This window comes from Salarias fasciatus, chromosome 4, assembly GCF_902148845.1.
Source record: "Salarias fasciatus chromosome 4, fSalaFa1.1, whole genome shotgun sequence".
Lineage (NCBI taxonomy): Eukaryota > Metazoa > Chordata > Actinopteri > Blenniiformes > Blenniidae > Salarias > Salarias fasciatus.
Window position 1 is genome coordinate 12,071,935 of NC_043748.1, and position 22,086 is coordinate 12,094,020.

Sequence of the window (22,086 nt, forward strand, 5' to 3'; positions counted from 1 at the left end):
ATGTCAATAATTTGACATTTCCTTCACAACTTTTTATTTTTTGCATCTGAGCACACAATCCTTTTAGCAAGAAACACAGATAAAAGCATAACAATGAGAAAGACAAGTAATAGTCTGACGTCTGAAAATGCAATCAAGACTTCGAATAAAAAGCAGAAAAAAAAACAAATAGGGATATAAAATACATTTGGCGCACTGTCCATCCACAGTGCTGTTACATTAAATTGCATGCTGATGAGAGCATAAAGCAGCAAAATCATCCGGCTATTTGCATCCAGTCATCTTTCAGCACAAATAAACACATTAAGATGTTGTAGTGATATTCCCTTTTGATTATCAAAGTCTTAACAGCACTATCGACTAATACACAGTGTAATCCACAGCAAACCTAGGCAGTCGTTTTCTCTAATCCATCTGAAATCAGATCTAAAGACGCTCTACTGTAACACCTGGTAGGATTCATTGAACTATTCGTCAATGTTAACACAGCTTGAGTTCTCGCACCAGTCTGGATCATGGGCAGGGGCACAAATATTAGTAGCAGATTATGTTGCAAGCATGCTGAATAAATGAGCCATCACGCCTCGGTGCGGAGGCGATACATAGATCTTAATTGAGGACGAGAGAAAAGCTGCCACATCAGCGAACAAGTGTTTTTTGTTTTTTTTTCCTCCCTGCAACAATGTTCTTTAAGTTTTTATCATCTTAAAGTTGAGTAACTCAGACTAAAGCTATGATCACTTCCACACTCACACACACATACACACACATACACAGACAACCAGACATTACAGGCATGCAAATACACTCACACAGCTCAGCCTTCTATCCTTCGCCTGTATTGCCTGTACTGATTAGTCCCTGCTGTACATTTCCGGATGGGTTCTCTGCTCTGTGAGAACAACACGGACACAGGCTATGCAGCAGTGCAGTGCAGATTTTACTAATAGAAACATCTGGTACCATCTTGTTCTATTTCCCATTGCTTTACTTTGCATTGTGACACGTCTTACTGTTGCTCCCATGTTTGATGAAAGGCAAATCTAGCTTAGCAAAACAGTTTAAAAAGTAAACCTGTAAGAAAAGCAAAGCTCCTTTTTTCCCCAATAAAAGTGTTGTTGTTTGCAGTTTTCCCTTTGTGTTGTTATTCCCTTATTTGAAAAGGCGTAGTCTAAACATTATTCTACTCTAAAGGCACTTAAAACACATGGAGAAATAAGATTAAAGGTGTAAAGATCATCAAGTAAGGTAATGGCAGAAAATGGGACCTGTAGCAGTTCGTTCGACTCACATCCTCCCATTTTCTGTGTTCCTGCCCGAGAACCCCTTGACAGTCCACCCGGTTCGGTCGAAAATATCTGCCGATCATATTTACACTTTTCTCGAACTGCGTTCCAGCAGATGAGAGGAGGCCGATGGGTCCGTCCTCTTCCTCTTCCTCCACTCCGAGGAGGGCCGGGCGTAGAGATGTACAGCCGATCCACACGTCTCCTGGCAGGAACAAGAGCTTAAAGGGTACAGGGTTAATAAAAGTGCCGTTGTTGTGAATTCCTAAAGTCTCGTTAATTCTCCGACAGCGCCGCCGCCATCGCGGTCATTGTCCTTTCTGTTGTCTTGCTGGGAGATGGTTGAATTGTGAGACGTGACTTGCTGGACCGATGGAGAGACGATGAGCTGCTTGTTGCTTGGAGGAGGCCCTTCTAGACACGTGACGGGTATAGACGTGAGGCCGCTGTGGGAAACGGACCGCCTGGCGAGGGAGGATTTCGCCACGGGGCGTCTGTCGGCGTCTTTCACGCGGCTCAGTCCCGTCGCGGCGGAGGAGCCGGTGCTGGCGCTGGGCACCATCGTGCTGCTGCTGTTCGCGGCGCTGGACGCGGGCACCATGCTGGCGATCTCGTCAGTGGGCGAGCGCCCGATGCTGCCGTCCACCTGCGCTCGGATCTCGGGCGAGACCGAGAGCTGGTACTGAGGCACGGGGCCGCTGTCGCTGCTCTTCGGGTACAGGAAGGTCTTCATCTGACCTTTGCCCTTCACGTTGACGGTGCCGCGGTAATCGAAGTCGTAATCCATGCCGCTGAGCACGCAGTAGCTCTCCTCGCTGACCTGCACGCGGCACTCCACGCCGGTCGTGTCCATGCGACTGGCGATGTTGACCGTGTCGCCCCAGATGTCGTAGAGGAGCTTGGTGGTGCCGATCACGCCCGCCGTCAGGGGCCCGTGGTTGAACCCGATGCGGAGCTTAAAGCCGAAACCGAGCATGTTCTTGTTGAAGTCGTCCACGACGTGCATCATTTCCAGTGCAAATTCGAAAAGGGCGCGGAGGTGGGCGTGGGGGTGCGCCGCGTCCGCACACTGCTGAGCGTTGAGTCCCGCCGCCGCCATGTATGTGGCGCCGATAGTCTTGATCTTCTCGATATTTCCGAAGACGGGCTTCCGCAAAAGCTCGTCAAAGTCTCCAATCAGCTCATTGAGGACACGGTAACACTCCTTGCCTCCCTCGTAGCTCTCCTCGTAGAACTCGCTGAAGTTGACGATGCTGGCGAAGATCACGCCCACGTTGTCGTGATTTTTGGAGTAGCTCTGGGTGACCTTGAGCTGCTCCGCCACGTGAATGGGAATGATGTTGCGGAGGAGCCAGTCGGCCTGGTCCCTCATGTTCTGAATCTTGATGCGGTGCTGATCGGCTTCCACGTTGCCGTGGTAATGAAGGCGATAACTGACCTCAAACTCACGGTTAAGGAACCAGACCAGCAGGAGGAGGAGGAAAAAGGCCACGCAGGCTTCGGGGCCCAGCGGGTCCTGCGGCTGCGGCTTCTGCGGTTCTGACTCCACAAAGTCGTCCGACGCGAGGATGGAGGTGTTACTCGTGTTCTTGTGGCCATCGGACCTGTTTCAGAGAGAGGCAAACACCATGAAGTGGGAGGAAAAAATTCTAATAAAGGAGACAAACATGAGGCGAACGCAAATATTTCTTTTTGCCAAAATAAACAGAGCTTCCATGGCTCCAAGGCAGCAACTAATTGGAGCTACAGGGGGATTTGAAAAAAGCAGCGAGCACTTCACAAAAATGAAATTCTGTTTAACACACTCAAGCAAATGTATTTCAAAAATAGTACCAAGGGCCCAGTGCACAGCAGATACATATTTAGCACTGCTATTACTGCCTTCCTCCTGCTATCACCCCATCAATGCTGTGTATTCATTCATAAATCTAACCTCTATTTTCACATAATACAGATTCGGATTGAGGGATTTCAGCTGGAGCCTGTCATGGGTACACAGGGCGAAAGGTAGAGTACACCTTTCAGCAGCAAAACTACAAACATGTCACATTGACAGTTTAAGATGATCAATTCACCCAGTGTCTGTGTTTGTGGGTATTGTGTTGAGCATAAGTAACTGGAAGAAACATTCACTGCAGAATAGAATTGTTTGAAATCATGTTGAAACCGTTTTTGACTTGAGTCTTTTTATTGAGTCACAGAATTTACCAATGCAACTGCCCACATTTGTTTATGTTAAAATCTAGTTACTGATGTCTTTCTCATATGAACTCCAATCAAATCGTAAGGATTTCAACGATCGTACTTACCAGAAAAGAAAACTCTTAGCAACACTGCAAAAGATAAAAGAAAAATGACACCTGTTCACATTTCAGGAACGTCACAAATTGTCACACAACCTGCCACAAAACAAAGCAGTACTTCTGCTGCCGTTTTATTTTTCACTTCAGTAAGACTTGAGCCTTTCTATTTTACCTGATTTCGAGTAAACACAAAACACTAATTTTTTTTCTTATTTTGTTCAAAGAAAAAGAGTAATCCTCGTGCAGGAACTCAGTTTCTCTCCACAAAGTTTATGTACAGGAGATAGAAAAATCCCACCTGCAGGGGGAGCTGAAGAGCAAGGTGAGCAGCACCATCCCCACCAGTGTTGCAAGCGTGGAGCGTATCCAGTAGCTGAGCTGGCAGAAGTTACAGTACTGAATGATCGCAATGATGACAGCACAGCAGATGAACATAGTGAACTGGGGAAAGACGCAGGAAAGAAAGCAGAATTAGTCAGAGAAATGTAAGCATGGCGGTCACTGAAGTGGAAACAGAATGTCAACCACCAGCAACGGAGACAACGGCAATGATTCATACTGATGTGTTATATTTCTGAAAAGAAAAGAACAATGAAACAGAAGATCACCTGAATGGAGAGATGCCTGTCACAGGTGACATGGCAGAAGACTGCGACAACGGGGAGGGAGATGAGGAAGGCTCCGATGATGTGACGCACCACCCAGCCTGAGACGCCCGTCATCAGCAGCCGTGTGCAGCTCAGCGCGCTGTCCAGATAGAACGCCATGCTGGAGGGGAAACAGAGCGCAGCAGGACTTATAGAGATCACACTGGTGTATCAGAGCGGTTGTAAACTGGATCATTTAGTTTGACCAGAGCGTGATGACATCCTAAAGTCAGATATGATTGGATTAAGAAGACATCGCCCTTATTGTTTTACACATTAAAGATGTGAACACCTCACTTAAACATCTCACTTAAAAAATTAATCAGCATTTACTTTTATGTTGATGAATATTTGGCTGTTTGCTTTATGTCCACTGAAACAATACATTGACTGAGAGAGAAAAAAAAATGTCTTTCAATCTCCACACAGAGGGGTTTTCAGACAGTTTCACTGGCTTGGAGCTGTAACATTGGCTATTTAAAAACATCCTGCCTGTCTACTGTCTCACCGTACGGCAAACAGCAGAGCCACAGCCTCGAACAGGGCGGCTACAGCTGTCAGGACGAGCGCCGGTGTGGACAGACTCTGCTGAGTAACAAGCGGCTGAAGAAAACAAGCCACGGAGAGAGCCAGAAACACTGAGCAGCAGAGCAGCATGTCCAGGAAAGAGCTGAATGTCGGACTGGCAAACGTCTGCACCGCTGCTTGAGTCTCCACCTGGAAGAGAAAAGAAAATATAGGAGTCAGACCAAAATTGATTCAACCACCGTCTGCAGTTTTATCTGATTTAGAGATAATTGGGAGAAAAACAGAATTATTCATCATACTAATATCATATTCTAGCAATTAAAATAAATCTCAGCAACAATCACTAACCTAACCCTAACACCAGTGGCAGTTTTAGATGCACTTTTGAGATCACACCAGCAGAGGGCCTCACAGCCCAACATAAACTCTCTGCAAAGGTCCTGCAGTGATTTCTCTTTGCCGCAGTCTTGACCTGTCTAGCCATAATGCAACGCAAACAGGTTTTCCAGACAAGACTCAGACACACAAACAGCACAAATTAAAACTTTAGAAAAATAAAATTCTCACGAAAATGTATGCTGACATGAGAAATAAAAGGGATTGAATCATGAAAAGGCACAGGGGAGTTGAAAAACTCCCACAACTGGCCGATCCCACTCTGACCAGACCTTTATATAAAGCTAAAAAAGCACAGACACTTGTTTATGTCTGTATCTGCCCTCATGCACCCAATGGTATATGGATCTCATGGCATCTTGCACAAACAAAGTTGACACATTCAAACACACCCACCTCCTCCTGGTAGCTTATCCGGTAAGCAGACTCCAGGCTCCTCTCCAGGAAGGTGAGGCTCAGTTTGTTTATGGGAGGCTTGTAGAAGTAGTCCTTCATAAGACTATAACAAAGGGAAAGACAGACGTCAGAAGCAAAAAGTAAACACTTGAAATCTGCAATGTTATATGGCGGTTTCAACTATATTTAACCAGCAGGTTGAATTGATCATCCTCAGTTTTAATGACCTGTCCTCTTTGATAACATCAACAAAGTGCGCGTCGCTCCTCTCCCTGAAGTTCTTGGACCGGAGCGGGATGAGCACCGAGTGGTCCATGCCCATGGCTCCCCCGCTCCAGGTCTTCTTCTCCTTCTCCTGCAGCATCTCGCACAGCGACGTCTGGCTGTTAGTCAGGGCCTCGAGCCTGGGGCTGAGCAGGCCGTTCAGGGCCCTGGCGCCGCGCCCTGCAGACACCGCTGGAGAACACTTGAGGTTGGAGCACTCCTGGGGAGGACAGTGGGGTAGAGAGGTCCTTCATTTCGTAGAAAAGGGAGGCGCGCTAATGACTGTTCTGTTAAATAGGTCAACAATGCTATAAAACGGCAAAAAATAGGTTGGGTACAATTTAAAGCCAGGGCGATTTAAATGAAAGTGACACACTTTAACTAGGACTCATGGAGTTCTATTTTCTTGAACTATTTTTAAGACGTTCATTTTACTGCTGGGCTTAAATAATTGTTATCAGAGATGGAGCACGGTGCCCCAATATGGTGGCATCGGATATAATGTGCTCAAGTAACACATGAACCCTTTCTGAATCTAAAAGTAAGATATATTCAAGAAGGAAAGTCTGAAGAATAGCAGGCTAACCTTGTTTATGCTGGTCTTGTGGTCATCATGGCAGCCATTGTGAACCACACCTTCCTCCACCACCTGATCCTCCGCTGCTATGAGGGCCACGCTGCAGGACAGACAGGGCGACTGGCAGGCAGGCGATACAGAGCCGAGACGCAGCGCACGGGGACGAAAAAGAAGAAAGAGAATTTATAAACGGGCGAGATACAGATCAAGGACAGCAGAGGAGCAGAGAAGAACATGAAAAGATACTTGAGGTACAGGCTGCTTGAAATGACAACACGGTTCACCGCGAGAGCGTGTGCGGCCGATCACTGCAACAAAGACCGACACATGCCACTTAAACACAACCTTGAAAGGTTAAAAAGAATTCCTCTTTTATGTTCTTGTATATCTTATCGCAGTGAGGATGATGCTAACAGCAGCAGGAGCTGAAACGTGATGTGTAGGAGGGTGTACTGGCTCATCCTTCATGCGAGTGTGTGCTGCAATAGTTATATTGTGCTATGATTGACCATGACACAGATACAGTACACTCACGTGCTGAAATACGCATCCGCACCCTCCCTAATGTAGATATAAAGAGATGCCTTATACACTAAAATTGAACGCGCAAACGTTTATTAGCACAGCGGCCCTAAAGGTCCTTTCGCGCACTCATATTTAATAAGCCTTTTTTCGACGATGCCCGATGGTTCAGTGTGGATTTGTGCGAGAGTCACGCACAGTTTTCAAAGCAGCAAATGGAGAGGTCATCAGTTGTGGGCAGGCAGGCTGGAGAAGAGGTTTCCAGCTTTTTCTGCTTGAGATAATTCATTATCATACTGATGACCTGGATGAATCCTTCAGCGCCTCGCCATTCTCTCCCCCCCGAGTCTTCATTTTCTCTCTATTGACTACACCGTCCCCTCTCACCTGTAGCGCCAGAGAGCCAAGAGGTCTTCGCCAGCATGTGTGACGAGAGACAGATCGTTTTGTGTGACTCTGTGCACAGCGGTGCAGAGGTTTGAAGGTAATTAAAAGGACTGATGTGTTGCAGGGCTTTGGCCAGTCCATTACCTTGTTGCAGGCTATAATTTGGAAGCAAATGGAAAAACTTCCCTTGAAGGCGGCACCAAGGAGACCTACATGCACGGACATGTTGGGTTAATTAGCACTAAAGGTCAGTTATTATGTAGTCCTTTTTATGAGCGAGAACAGCTCTTTCCACTGCTTAATTAACAGGATCTTCTTCTTTTGTTCTCAGATTCAAACTCCTAATGACTCAAAGTGCAGCGAGGGTTCACAAAGGAGTGAGCGCGAACACATGTAGTCACACCAAGAGAGGACGGAATTCAATAAACACGGCGCACAAGGTTACGCTGAATGCAACAAGCAAATATACGGATGCCTTTTCAAACAACAACATGTGAACTGCATTGCATGTGAAAAATATTTATCACGGCTCTGATACACCAACACAAAAGTACACAGAGGGCAAAGACGAAATCAAAGGCATGCGGCGCTCCAGCTCACAGTTCTTCCTCAGGCATCGTGGATGCGCAGTGATAAAAGATCCCAGAAATAGACCGACTTACTTGAGAACTTGGCTGATTTTTTTTTTTCCTTTTTCTTCTCTGAGATAGCTCCTAACTCACCTTGGCTCTTTCTGGGGGGACGGTGCAGGCCGAGGGGGCTCCGTCAGGGGTGAAGACGCGGGCCGGCGGACACCGGGGATCGGCCTGCTCCGGCCCGGCCAGCCCCATCTGGGAGCAGCCGCAGTGAGAATGAGGCTCCATCTTCCTGCCAGAGATCAGGTAAGTCTTCAGGCCTGCGGAGCGAAAACAGAAAGTGAAACGAAAAAAAAAAAAAAAGAGGGGGGGTGTCAGTGAAGGATCAGTTCTTATTTTCAGATGTAATTGTAGCAGAGCAGAGCTGGGTTTCATAATCTCAGCGGAGATGAGAAAAACGGTGGCTGTGGAGCCGCTTCAGAAAATACTCTGTGTGAAAGAAAAGAACAGGATTCAGCAGGGAAGAAACAGAGAATATCAATCTTCCCCACTTGTAAAACCGAGCACGGATACGTGAGTCATTCTTATTTTTCTGTACGGTATAAATGTACTGTGTACTCCCTCATTCAAAATCAAACAGGTGAGCGAGCCATTCAGCAAAGGCCAACAACCACGGCAATTGTTTCCACCAAGGTCCACGTTTTCTGCCTGCAGTCATTTCTCATCCTCACACATATTCCGCTTCTCCTTTTGCATAACTCAAGGATGAATCTATTGATTGTGAGTGTGGACTTACTCTGATTTATCTATCTTCATTTTGACATTCTCTAAATTGAGGAAATGGATTTTTGAAAAAATCTATAACAGACGAGTTTATTTGCATTTCACATCGGTTCTTTCTATGAACTAAGCCAAACTAATCATACTTTATTAATTCATTTTTTCCCAGATTGAGCCACTGGTGGGGAGCCACATTGCAGCATTCTTGGGAGCTGGTGGGGGTCAAAGTTCATGTTCAGGGATGGACAGTGGAAGCCTGAACCTGCAAACTCCCAAACCCGCTCCTCTAACCTTGACCACCATATTCAACAGGTATCTGACAAATGTTTGAACACCTGTGTATTATATCATCTCACACACCTTTTTAGCCTTTTCTTCAAATTCTGCTTCCTAAAATTGAAAGGTTCAGCAAAGACATTGACCAAAGCAAGCAATAATTTAATAAAAGGCTTTAATTACTATAACACACACGGGACAGTGCATTTAACATCTGAAGATGCTCCCACTGAGTATTGTACAGAATGTTTTTGCAGACATATGGCTCACTTCTTGTTTAGGGTTTTCCTGCCAATATTGGTGCGATGATATAATCATAAACACACAAACACACAGTCAACTGAACTCCAGGGCTTCGAATCCATAACCGCCGAATTTCACATATTGAGGAAAAGTGTGTGTGTGTGCGTGACCGAACTCCTCCTCATCCTTACGCCGGCTGAATCGCCGTGTGGTGACAAGCCGCTGCCACAGTGACAGTTATCTGAGCGCGCCGTCAGAGGCGCAGGTAAGTCGCTGTGACTGTGTGTGCGCGGCCACGAAATTCAACCGTCAGCGAACCTGCGGCGCTGAGCATCGTCCCCGCTAAGTGCTTCAGACAGGCAGGCCGCTGCGTCTGCTGGGCCGACCAGGGGCCTCCAGACCGCACATCCGACGGAAGATTCAAACGCACACACGAAACTAAGAAAGCAACAAGCACACACACACAAAAAAAAGTAAACGCAAGTACAAAAACACCCACTCTAACCACCTACACATCCTGTCAAACAAGCACAGAAACACAAAGTGGAGGTGCAGATGGACGACTTCACTGTAACTGGATCGATCGCCAGGTGGATGAGAGTCAGAGATGGGAAACGAAGGCAGTAAACAGCGACGAACGACAAACTAATTCCCCGCACCGGCGAAGCAGAGTGGCGGCGGCAGGAGACTGAGCAGAGAACTTGAAAATGAGAATATGTGACGGTGCGCTTAAGACAGAGCTGGAGACATAAACGCTTGCAATGCGCGCACACAGCATTGAGTGATTTCATTAGCGAGCAAATTCAATTATTTTCTGCCTCCAACTATGAATTCTGTTTCTGCTCTTGGGTCAGCTGGGTTACTCTGCCCCTCCCAATTTGACTCTTCGTCTTTTTCCATCTTCTCCCTGATGTCAAATTCCAGTGGCACTCAGTGCTCTCTTAACTCACTTAAGTAGCACAGGTAAAGGTACTTATGTAACTAACGGAAGACACGGTAGAATTATGAGCTGGAACATTTTTCTTGTCTTTTTATTGCATTTTCTAAATGAAACTTGGAGCGTTGATTCAGATAAACATCCCATCCTCTCCTCTTCAGGCTGAGGACTACATAAATACTCAAGTAAGTCAACCATAGTCCATTATTTACCAATATGTTTTGAGCCATGATAAATGCTAATCGGGTAATGAAAAGCAAAGGCGCCGACTGGCTAATAATGAAACTGTAAAAGTTGGGGACCGTGCCAAATCCATCTGAACTGAAAGCAGTGGACCATTCAGCCTCTATTCCCCAATACAGTAAGTGCTTATTAAAGATAATGAAGTATTTCAAACTCAATAATGTGTGTTCCTTTCACGACTAGAGTGAGAAAAAAAAAAGACTGTGAATTAGAAAATACTTGGTGAATTAAATGAAACGACCCCAGTATTAGAAATAAAAAAGATAATTTTAAACGTGCTGGTAAAGAACATTACAGAGAAAAGTAAAATAAAAAAGAATACTGTGAAAACACCACTTGTGCTCCTTGTTGGCTTGTGCAGTATCAGTGAGTGTTTTAAGGAGCTGCTCCATTAGTTCACATGCAGCTTAGTGTTTTTCATCCACCTGTGTCTTTCTATAGACCAACACTGTCTCGTCTTTACAGTCCAGCCTTAAGCCCCTCCACATGTTCTGCCTTATAAACCAGCTGAGGTTCACTGGAGCCAATCCAAGCTGACAAGGAGCGAAGGCAGAGAGACACCCTGGACAAAAACACAGACGGTCCACCACACACACTCACAATCACACCCAGCAGCCAATCCGTGCATTAAAGTGGGCAGAAACTGGAGTACCGTACACACGCAGGGAGATCGTGCGAACTATCCAGCCTCCAACCTTCTCGTCATGTGAGAAGAACGCTAACTGCTACACTATAATGTGACCCTAATCCAACCGTGCGGCAGATGAATTTTCAGCGTTGTCGGACAGAAGCTCGAGGCTCTGACCCGCCGCTGACTCCACAACACGTTTAAAAAAGCCAACGCCGAGCTCTAAAGGTCTCGTCATGGTGGGGGAAAAGGTCAGGAAACTTCACTCTGTATTCCAGCTGATGTCTCCCTGTTTGTTTCCCGCCGAGCGTCTCTGCTTTTTGACAATCCGTCTGTCGCATCACATCTGCGTGACGCTCGCTGAAGCAGGTGCGCGCGTCTCCGGTGACCTTGGGCTAATTGAAAAGCATCATTAGTGACAGCCTTTGAACGTCGCAGGACTTGGAGAGTCCCGCCTTGCTCCCTATCAGCTGACAGGGAACTGTAGATAACCTTTCCCCACGAGAGCCCAGTCACATTATCTCCCTCTCCGAGCCGCTTTGTTCACAACAGAAGAGAGCGACATGAGAAAACACTTTGCGAACAAATAACAGCGTCACCTCTACCCCTCCCCTCCTCTCACCTCGGCAGAGCACGTCCCAGCTCTCGTGGGACAATGGCTGCCCCTGAACCCTCGCTGCACCGTGTGGAGAGTGCTTTCGTGCAGGGGCTGGGTAAGCCAAACAAACACGCAGAAAAATAAATAAACTGATTCAACACACCAATTGTGTGCGTCCCTTGTTAGGACCTAAACTCGTTGCAATAAGTATGCAGAAGTGAACTACATGGGAATACAGGAACTTGTTGCCATTAAAAAAAAAAATGAACTATTGACTTTGCTCCCATATGACCCAGATGACAACCAAAAGAGAGCAATTCTGAAAAGAGAACAAGAATAAGACTTTATTCATCCCAAGATATAAAATAATATTTAAGAGAAATGATAAGGATTTTAAAAATGGTCAGTATAAATGCAGAAACTACTGACAAACTGTAGACTTTCCTAACGGGAAACTGTGCATGTTTACAATGGACTAAAATGGAAAGTGTCCATACGTGCTGGACTGGTGCTGTTTTATTAGACAGCTTTATTATGGATGTGAAAGTAGAAAAAGAAACCATAAACATGAATAATGCACATTCGCTGGACATGTTGATTGTATAATCATGAAGCAAAAGCTTCTTCTCTTTTTTTTTCCATTTTCTCCTCTGATTCAAGTGAGGCTGAGAAGCCAGCGATGCTCGGCGAGGTTTATTAAAAGCAGTGGGAAAAAAAACAGAGGGCAACAAAGAGAGAGGGAGGATTGGCAGATATACGAGAATCAGCACGCACAAACACACACACACACACGTTACTGCTTTCTGAGAGCATTGCATTGATTTTCACTGATTTCCTGCAGACTCACTTCAAGCTGTACTGAAACTTTGAGGCACCGATTATCCAACTTTATTCAAGTCTCACTTAAAAATGCAATGAATTTGCCTGTGGTGACCTCAATTTGTTCACACAGAGGCGTGAATCCCCAGGGGTTCGTGTGGAAATCAACCTGATTTATAGCTTCTGGGGACAATTCACTGACCTACCTGCAAAACACACTTTTAATTCAGCCGTATCAATACCAACTAGACTGACTTTAAATTATGTTTGCACCTTTATCTGAAATGTCTTTCGGTCCCCATGATGCAACAGTGTAAACAGATTTACATAGGTAGTTGCAACAGAAATAGATATACGTGTACACACACACACACACAGACACATGCGCACACCAGGTGGCTGATCTTCCCGTAATGACAGGTTTGCTTTTTGGGGCCAGGTATCAGAGCAGGAGGGCGATGGAGCAGGTGGCGCCGGGAAACAAGCACTGCTCGGCCGTGCAGTTCTTCATGCCATTTGGCACTGCCAAGCAACAATCTCCTCCTCCTCCTGCCTCCTGCCTCCACCGCGGCTCCGTCCAGCGACACGCCGCACATCCTGTCCCCGCTGAGGGGGAAGAGGACAGGAGGAACAAGAGGAAACCTGTACGGCGTGACAGGCTGTTTAGGAGGACTTCATTACTGTGACACAGAGGACAGAAGGGGCTAAAGAGGGTGGCAGATCGCACAGATCTGACAAAAACAGGCTAAAGGAGAGACGTTCGAGAGGATAAAGCAAGCTTCAATGCTGATTTGGAGAGATGGTGGGGGGAAAAAAAATAATGTCTGCTGTCTCAGAGTGAACCCATTCAATCAGAAAAGCATGAATGACGCACATGCATTTTTCATAAGGAATCGCAGAGGGACTCGACTCCAGCAGTAATTTCTGACAGCAAAGGAGAAGCAGAGATATGAGAGAGCTGCGAGAGGAGGGGGAGCAGTGACCTTCCTCTTGAAAGCTGAAAACTTCTTCAGAGCACAAGTTCCTTCAGGTTTACATGCTGTCTTTGTTGAATACACACACACAGGTTACAAAAACCAGCCTAGTCTATGGAAGAAAAATTGTTTTTTCTTCTTTTCACTTTTGCCAAACAGAAACGAGTGAATCAGATCAGTGCCGATGACTGCACGTCATTGTTTATGATTGTTTGTATAAATATATAAAGTTATGCAATGAAATTCACCAAACTGGCCTCCTCAAAATCTTCATTTCTAAAGGCAGAATGTGACGAAACATTCCGAAGTTGCACCAAACGCTTGGAAAACACACTGCCGCGGACTGTATCGAGCCGAAGCCACTTCTCATGTGTACACGCCAAACTCTGCCCCGCACAGCTAAACCAACAGAGTTCTTCTCAAACACTCCGACCCGCGATAACCCGCCGCGACCTCTCGGTACGGGTTATACAAGCCCGGAGCTCCTCGGAAAGAAACAGCAGGTCCTGCACAACACCTGGGCCTTCTCAGCACCGGCTTTTCGAAAACATGTCTCCAAACTGTGAATTGCGTCACGGCGCTTCTCTGCTTACACACACACACACACACACACACACACACACAGTCCCGGCCCAACAGGCCACTCTGGGGTCACTCTTCCTGTCGCAATCAACAACAATATCCTTCCCTTGTTTTTTTTTTTTTTTGTCTTCCACTGATGTAAACAAAAGTGGCACTTCAACAGAGCGTCCATATTCAGTTTCTGCTTCTTCTTTTTTTTTTTTTTTTTGTCTGGCTTCAATCGGGCCCGACCGCGGCTCGCTCAGAAACGACAATAGCACCAACACTTGACATCTCTCCAAAGTCTTTAGCTCTCGCTTGGCTGCGTCTGTCTCCTGTGCTCCCTGCACTCGTTTTGTATTCTGTGGCTCCCATCCCTCCATCCTCGACAGTCCCAGGCTGCCACGGTCTGTTGGCAGAACAATAGATACAGTTGACAATCCTCCAAAATCTTTAACACCCCCCTCCTCCTCCTCCTCCTCCTCCTTTGCTCACTGGCCTGTATTTTCTCCCCGTTTTTGTCAATCACACTCACAGGCTCGCTGTGTCTCGCTTTCATTCCCCTGCTCTCTCTGTCCCGAATCTAACTATCCTCCGTGTTCTTTTGTTCCCGCTCGCCTCATAGAGGGCTCTTCCCTTTCCATCTCCTCTTTTTAAAACACCGTCTTCCTTCACCCTTCACCCTCGTGCGCCCCTGTGAATGCTAATTTCCCCTTCCTCTTTTCCTCTCGCACATAATGATGACCATATGGCTGCTTTACTATTCAGCACATCTGTCTGAACGGCTGTGTTCTTTCCACAACGTGTTAAACTCTCTTTAGCAAGCATTTTTATAGCTCATTTTGTCGCAAAAGGTTATCATATCCTTCACCTTTGAATTAACATAAATACCTGATGTAATCTATTTTTTATACAGTATATATAAAATGAAACATCATGATTGTAACTAGAGTGGCAAAAAAATACACGTTCTAAAGTACAACAGAAAAACACCATAAATTACGGTAAGTGTTCATTTCAAAATTATAGTTTTTGTAATGGAGAACAATTGAAACTATAACATACACTTCAATACAAACCAAGAGGAAAGAAAGTTAGATTCAGTAAATATGAGAAAGTATTGACACTTATCTATTTAAAAATGCACAATGGGCTTTGTTTTTAATGCCAATAAATGATAAATACTATTAATAAGTTATTAAAACCAATAATCGTATATAAAAATCATTAGGAATGTATTATTTGAACACAAAATTACAATTTTATTTGTTTTGTAATAATGTGGTACTCCCAGGTTCTTATCCTCCCACATTTCTTCACCACATATATAAACAACTGCTTCCAGAAACAAATCTATTGATTTTACATATTCTCCCTTTTAAAAAATGACAGAAAGAACTATCTCATAAATTATTCTGTCTATGGGAGAGACAGCAGACTGGAAAACTTCTGGCAAAGAGCATAAAAACTAATAAGATCACTCCTGAATCTTTACCTTTCAGGGGAAACATTTTCATGGTGGATCAATACTTCTGGCTGGGATGCTCTCTGTTCTTGACCTTGGTATGTCAGCTGAGCAGTAACACTCAATACGTTTTATTTATTCCCAATAAATTTGAGACACAAATCTGAAGAGGTTCCTAAGGAAAAAAAAAACTCCACTTGATATTTAGTCATTTTTTTTTTAAATTAACTAAAGACAGATGCAAACAAAGATGACAAAGCATGCTCCGCTAATTAATTAACTGCCAGGCATTTTTCCATTGCAGCCGTGCTTATAATTGAAATTCGATTTCATCGCACGCTAAACAATCTCAGTCAGAGACGCTATTGACCCACAGCTACAAGCACAACTCCCGTATCGATCACTCAGTGGTCACTTCAGTGGCTGCGGGCGGACGACCACGGCAAGAACACGAAAACCTCCCTGTGTCTCCTCACTCCACCTGTCCTCTCCTTCCTGCAGATTCTGTTAATTCAACGTTTCGAGTAATGACGTCCTCACAGGGGTTGACGATAAAATGTCAGCAAACTGCTGAGCGCAGCACCGCTCCCCGAGGACTCTTTATCTAAAACGGGCCAATGATGGCGCAAGAGTGAATCAGGATGCTAGTAACAAGCTCAGCTTCCGCCATGAGAAGAAAAAAAAAAAGACAAACACAGGGTGTATGTATGTTTCTGTTTGCACTGTGACTTCCATCCCGAAAAGCAGCAGTGAACATGTTTATTCATTCTCGCCGCTCAATAAGGAGGAACAGGGAGCAGTTTGATACGAGGCCGGCTTGCATAAACATCGCTGTCATGTTTCGCTGTTGATAAAGGTGTCGTTTGGAAAACAGCAGATGCGGCACGATGACTCAACGGTTAGCGAACGAGACGGCGTGGAGATGGAGGGGAGGAGAGACGGAGCGGCAACGGCAAGGAGAAGAAGAAAAAAAGAAGTGACAAAGTGAAAGTGATAAAAAGGGTGGGGGATGACCCCCGTTGGGAGTATATCAGGTACTTAGCGCTCACACACACACACACACACACACACACACACACACACACACACATATATTTATAAGCCAGCAATGGCCTTTAGGAGTGACAGCATGGGGGATTCCTGGGGCTATAAAGTATGTGGCTGCAGGAGCAGCTGACAGCTAGAAAGGATGCCGTGAACTGGAGCCAACGGAGAGAGCTGAGCCGGAGGCAGGGAGCTCAGTCCATAAGAGAGATGAAACACACACACACATACACACACACACCACACACACAAGGCTGGAAAACACTGCATTCATAATGAGAGTGTAGCTACAAGGGCGATTGTCGCCAAACTTAGCAAAAGAGCTAAAACCTAACCAGCAACGGTCATTTTCACCAAGAAAACAGTCCTGTTTGTAATGTAAATAAACTAAACATTAACTGGTCTGTGGCTCAGCAGAACACCTGACAGAGGCCGTCAAACATCTGTTGGCTGCAGTGAAAGGTGGATTGAGAATTGATGAGCAGCGAGCTGTAGGTGCTGGAACTGCTGCTGATCAAACTGCAACAACTCCAGTGCTGTGCAGCGCTTCCTGTCATGCCTGTTTTTTTTTGTTTTGTTTTTTTTTTAGTATTTCTATTTACTCCCAGAGGTGTAAATATGAGTGTCTAAGTTAAGTCTATCTCTCTGTGTTTGCCTACAGGTGATCACCTCACATAGGACCTGCCTGAAAGTGTTAAAAATAACATTTAATCCAGAAATGACTCGACTGCAGTCCAAGTCTTTATGAAGTCATTGTTTCCCTCCTGATAGCCCACTATTCTATGGATATCAAATTGAATCGTGAAAGGAAAAAAAACTACCATTTGAATTAAAAGACCAGAGACTACTTCTTTCAAAGCCGTCACCCAACAACAAACGCAGTGTGTCAAAGCAAAAATTACTCCGCATTCCACAAAAACCTACAACTCGATGCGTGGGAGTTTCACTCAGTATGTGGCAGATTACAGCTATTTAATGTTTTTGAGCTGAAACACCTTGAACCACCTAGAGAATCAGATTTTATCCGATCTGAGGTAAAAACTATAGGTTCAGGTCGTAGTTCAGTCCATCACTATTCACTCAACTAATAAGCTCAATGCAACACAGTCAGTTAAAGGAACTTCTACAAATAAAAATCCAAAAATTCCACAAGAGCAAGCAAAAGAATCAATGTAAAAGAAAAACTCTGCAGCTTGAGGTGAGGGGACAGACGGATGGAGAGAATAATGCCGAAATGAAATAGAGCTTTACAGAAAACTGAGTAAAAACAGCAGCGTGGGAAATGAACTGCTCGAATAGTAAAAAAGAAGAAGTGTCTAATAGAAAGACAGGATGGGTGTGAGAGACAAGCATTTCCATCTCCTCTCTTCAGCGCTAAGAGGATCAGGCTAAAGCCGGACTCACATTATCCAACATTCGTTTCACAGCTTGAGCTGCTAAAAATACAATACTTCATAAATGCATGGGTAGGGGAAACATAAAAACACAAGTATTGGAGGAAGAGATCACACTTTCCCTCCATGCTGCACACACACACACACACACACACACACACACTCAAACGTGCGGTCGATCCGTGCACAGCGAGAGCTGCAAGCAGCAGGCTTGGGCAGGCGCCGGCTTCCCATCATCATCATCCCTCATTCATAATTCACACAGCCATTTATCACACATTCACTCCCACTGTGCACACTAACGACTCGCTCCAGCCCACAAACAAAGGACAGGGCGTGGCTGTGTGCATGTGGCGGTTCGCATTTCGCACTTCAGACCCAAAAACTGCAAAAGTAAGTGTTTCTGACTGAGTGGTGCGTGGCGGCGGCGGTGTTCTCAGAGGTTACTGTTCGCCACCTCAAGAGTGAGCGCCATGCATCAATGTCAGAAAAAGCCAGTGTGCATCTGCTAAAGGACTGCTGGCATTTCTACCCTTGATCGCAAAGGGGGGAAAAAAAGCTTAGGATGCATCAATGACTCATGATAGCGATTTATCACCTGAGTGTCTGTGCGACCACAAGAGAGCTACTTTAGTGCAACACAGAGCTCAAACTGTGCCAGCGGAGATATAAATAAAAATCACAAACAGTGGGAAAACAACAGCTGGAGAAAAATCCACTCACGCTTTCTTCCACTTTTTTTTTCTTCTTTTTTTAGATTTACAGTTTTTTGAGCCAGAGCGCGTGCAATTTGCATCTTTGTCGATGTCCAATGAAGAAACGGAAAGGAAGTGTTACTTTGGTGTAGCTTTTCTCACGATGCCAAGAGCAGAGATTTAGTTGAATGAAGTCAATTTGGCCCTATTCTCTTCATCAGTGCACCAGTCCTTCGTTCTAGAAAGAGCCAGCTGACCCTCACCCCCTCTCAATGGCCCGTTGCCATGGCAATTAGCCTTTGCAGGACCAGACTGTAGAACTGGAACTGGAGTGTGTGTGTGTGTGTGTGTGTGTGTGTGTGTGTGTGTGTGTGTGTGTGAGAGAGAGAGAGAGGCTGCAGATGGGAGTTGCACTTGCCCCATGAGCGGTGTTGTGCTGAGGGTGTTATGACTGAGAGAGGAGCGGCACATAAGCCCTGGCTGAAGAGGATGAACCTGGAGAGACAGCCATCCATCTTTCTGTCTCACTTCTGTTTTCATTCAGCCTTGTTTTTCTCCTCATGGGCGTATTCTCAGGTGTCTTTTCCTCGTTTCCACTCTGCCTGTTTGATTTTTATTTAGTGTTCTCTCTCCAGGAGGGGAAGTCATGTTTGCAGGAGGATATATATATAAGCTGATCTTCAGAGCACATTTGCATATGTGAGAACTCCTACTGCATAACAGAGTGACTTGCTCCATGCTGTCTGTGAGAAAGTGGCCTGATGATTCCTACACAAATCCTCACTGTGTTTGGCAGTGTTGACATTTTTTCCTCGGTTTTTATTTTAAATGCTACTCTTTTCAGATCAACACTCTGTCCTCCACTGTACACAACATGGAATAGCTACACAAGCACCTTTCAGACGCCACCTCCACACAACAGATCAATGTATGGCTGCACTACATTAACTAACCTGCATTAACCCAGCAGTTCAGTGGCCTGATATTCTCCACCACCTCACAAGGTCACATACCCGAGAGCATAAATGAACTTTTACCTGGAATGACACAGACATGCTTTCAAAAAACAGAATGAACATCACATTTTCCATCACTTTTCCTAGAGGCAATAGCAGCATTGGATAATATATGGATAAAGTCTGCTTAATCACTGCATTAAATAAGTGAAAATGCTGATGGAATTTAATTTTACAGTTAGATTATGATTACTTTGATAATTTCTGATCTATTGCTACAAAAATATTCACTCTTTTCTTTGATACATGTTACTACAAAAGCACAGATCCATTGTGAATATATTTGGTTTGAAGAATTTTGCTCTGGGACTATTTTACTCATAATTATATTTAAAAAAAGTATCTAAATGCCATCTTGCAGCCCTGGTGACTTTTTAAAACACTTACACGCTCATTTGAAACTCAGATAAAGAGAAAAATGCCCGGAGACTTCTGAACAAGGTGAAACGGCGCAGGAGACGACGTGCTTCATGTCGTGTTGAACTGCTCATGCTGCACATGTTTGAAAGGGCGGCTTCTGAGAGACTGACAGCTCTGCGCCCGTTATCAGTTTGTCTCATCCACCCTGCCCCGGGTCGTCTCCGTCATGATAGATGGAGGAAGAACACCTGAGCGGCGGGCCTATAGGACAGCTGCCCCCCCCTGCAGGGGGATTTATAAGCACAACAGGAAACACGGACGCTCCGAGCAAAATCTGGAACGGTATCACTTCAATAGAAAGATCACAAAGCTAAGCGGATAAGATTATTTGGAGCTCTTTGCAATAATGTGATTTCTCTGTTTCCCCTCTTGATCCGGACATCGAGTACAAATCTGTTACTGCTTGCTGGGCCAAAGCGGCGAGCATTACCCCCGATGCCCCGTCCACCTGAATGAGGGATTTTGTGCACCTGCTGAGTCACAGAGCAGATAACCTAATTGAACACCACTGTGTGATTCAGCTAATCAGCACATCATAGACCTTCAGTAACCTTGCCACGATGGGCCCCATATTTACAAAGCATCACAAGGGCCTGCGAGGGCTTGCGGACTTGTCCAGTATGATGAAGCCAAATATGATAAACGGTGAGATTGCACCGCTGCAGGCCACAGTACCACGCTGCGCTGAACTATAATACCCAGTGCAGAGTGACACTGTACAATGCAGTGTGATGTATTAAGCTATTATTCTCTGAGCAGAGCTGTAATCTACCATGCAGAGCCAAGGTGTTCCAGCCAGAGCTCGGGCACTGCAGAATGAAGGTTGGCCATTTTTATTCCCTTGGCGGCGCTGGTGCAGTCGTGTCCCCCTCTGAGCTGTCTAATGAAAAAGGCTCCAACAAAGCACAGAATTCAATCTAAGACTAATCCATTTATGTGCTTACCGTTTATTTTATAAACCTTGTTAACCAGCAAAACCTACCAAACATTCCCCTCAAAGCACGTGAGCACCTCCAGCCGCTACAGTCCACTTCACCGTCAACAACCCCCACCCCCCCCCACCCCCCCCGTCTTTATACAGTGGAGTTAGAAGCTGTGTGTGCATACTGATCTGGGCTCCAGAGTCTGGGTGAAAACTTTGCCAGGAGTCAAATGACTGCTGGCAGGAGGAGAAGACAGCTGTGCATATATTAGGGAGAAAAAGTCCAAGCATTTAACTTTTTTGTCAAGGATCCATCCACACACACACATACACATACACACACACATTCAGTCACACAGGGGTGTAGTGGTTAGGACTCTTGCATCACAATAAGACATCCGTCCAAGCTTGGAGCCATTTCTGTAGAAATCTTGCTGTGTGAGAGAGTTTTCTCCCAGAGGTTCCATTTCCTCCCACAGTTGAAAAAAAATGGATTCGAGGCTAAATGATGGTAAATTTCCTAAAGATGGGAATCTATCTATAACGTGGATTTTCTGCCTCACTGCCTTTGTTTGAGAGTCAGCTGATATCTTCCCTAACCCACTTTAATCTTAAATTTGATAAAGCACGATAACAAATGGATGAATGGATTCTTAGACGAGACCTCGGCATACAGATCACAGTGACAAAAAAAAAACAAAAAACGGCCATTTGCATCAATAGATCTTGGAGTCAGTCGCAGGCTGGATGCAGACATGAGTAGAAAAATAACGCTGGAAATAAGACGGCATGAAAAAAGCGACAGATTTATTTAGTGACACCACATATCAGCGATCAACATAACTGCACTTTAACTCACACTTATCTGAGTTCACACAGAATTATGTATAACGGGGTAAAATCATCTCTCGTCCCTCCAGCCTGCCAAGAGCCGATACTATCATCGGCAGAACATTTACTCAGATGGGTGTAAGACGGTGTGTTTATGTTCTGTGATAATGTTCAACCCTGCCAACAGAAATTATTAAATCTGAAGTGATTTTACAGCTGATCTGCAGAAGCTAAATATAGCCTTCAAACGTGCACGAGGGTACACTTCTGAAACAGCTGATGGTCAGCGTCTCGTCCAAACTTTTGGTTGTTGACATTTGAAAGAGGCTCTGGTTTCAAATAACCGAGCGTCGCTTCGG

General features: G+C 45.2%; 1 protein-coding gene across 1 annotated transcript in view; it reads right to left on the bottom strand.

Moving 5' to 3' along the window:
* Positions 1-1,467: 1,467 nt before the first annotated feature.
* LOC115386791 (adenylate cyclase 9) overlaps positions 1,468-22,086 on the bottom strand; it is a 28,735-nt gene continuing 8,116 nt past the window's right edge. The window contains 11 exon segments of the mRNA XM_030089255.1: positions 1,468-2,890; positions 3,596-3,619; positions 3,888-4,030; positions 4,198-4,357; positions 4,745-4,953; positions 5,557-5,659; positions 5,784-6,040; positions 6,407-6,517; positions 8,029-8,039; positions 8,086-8,106; positions 8,109-8,201. Coding sequence (XP_029945115.1) covers positions 1,552-2,890; positions 3,596-3,619; positions 3,888-4,030; positions 4,198-4,357; positions 4,745-4,953; positions 5,557-5,659; positions 5,784-6,040; positions 6,407-6,517; positions 8,029-8,039; positions 8,086-8,106; positions 8,109-8,201 — 2,471 coding nt within the window. The 3' untranslated portion in view covers positions 1,468-1,551.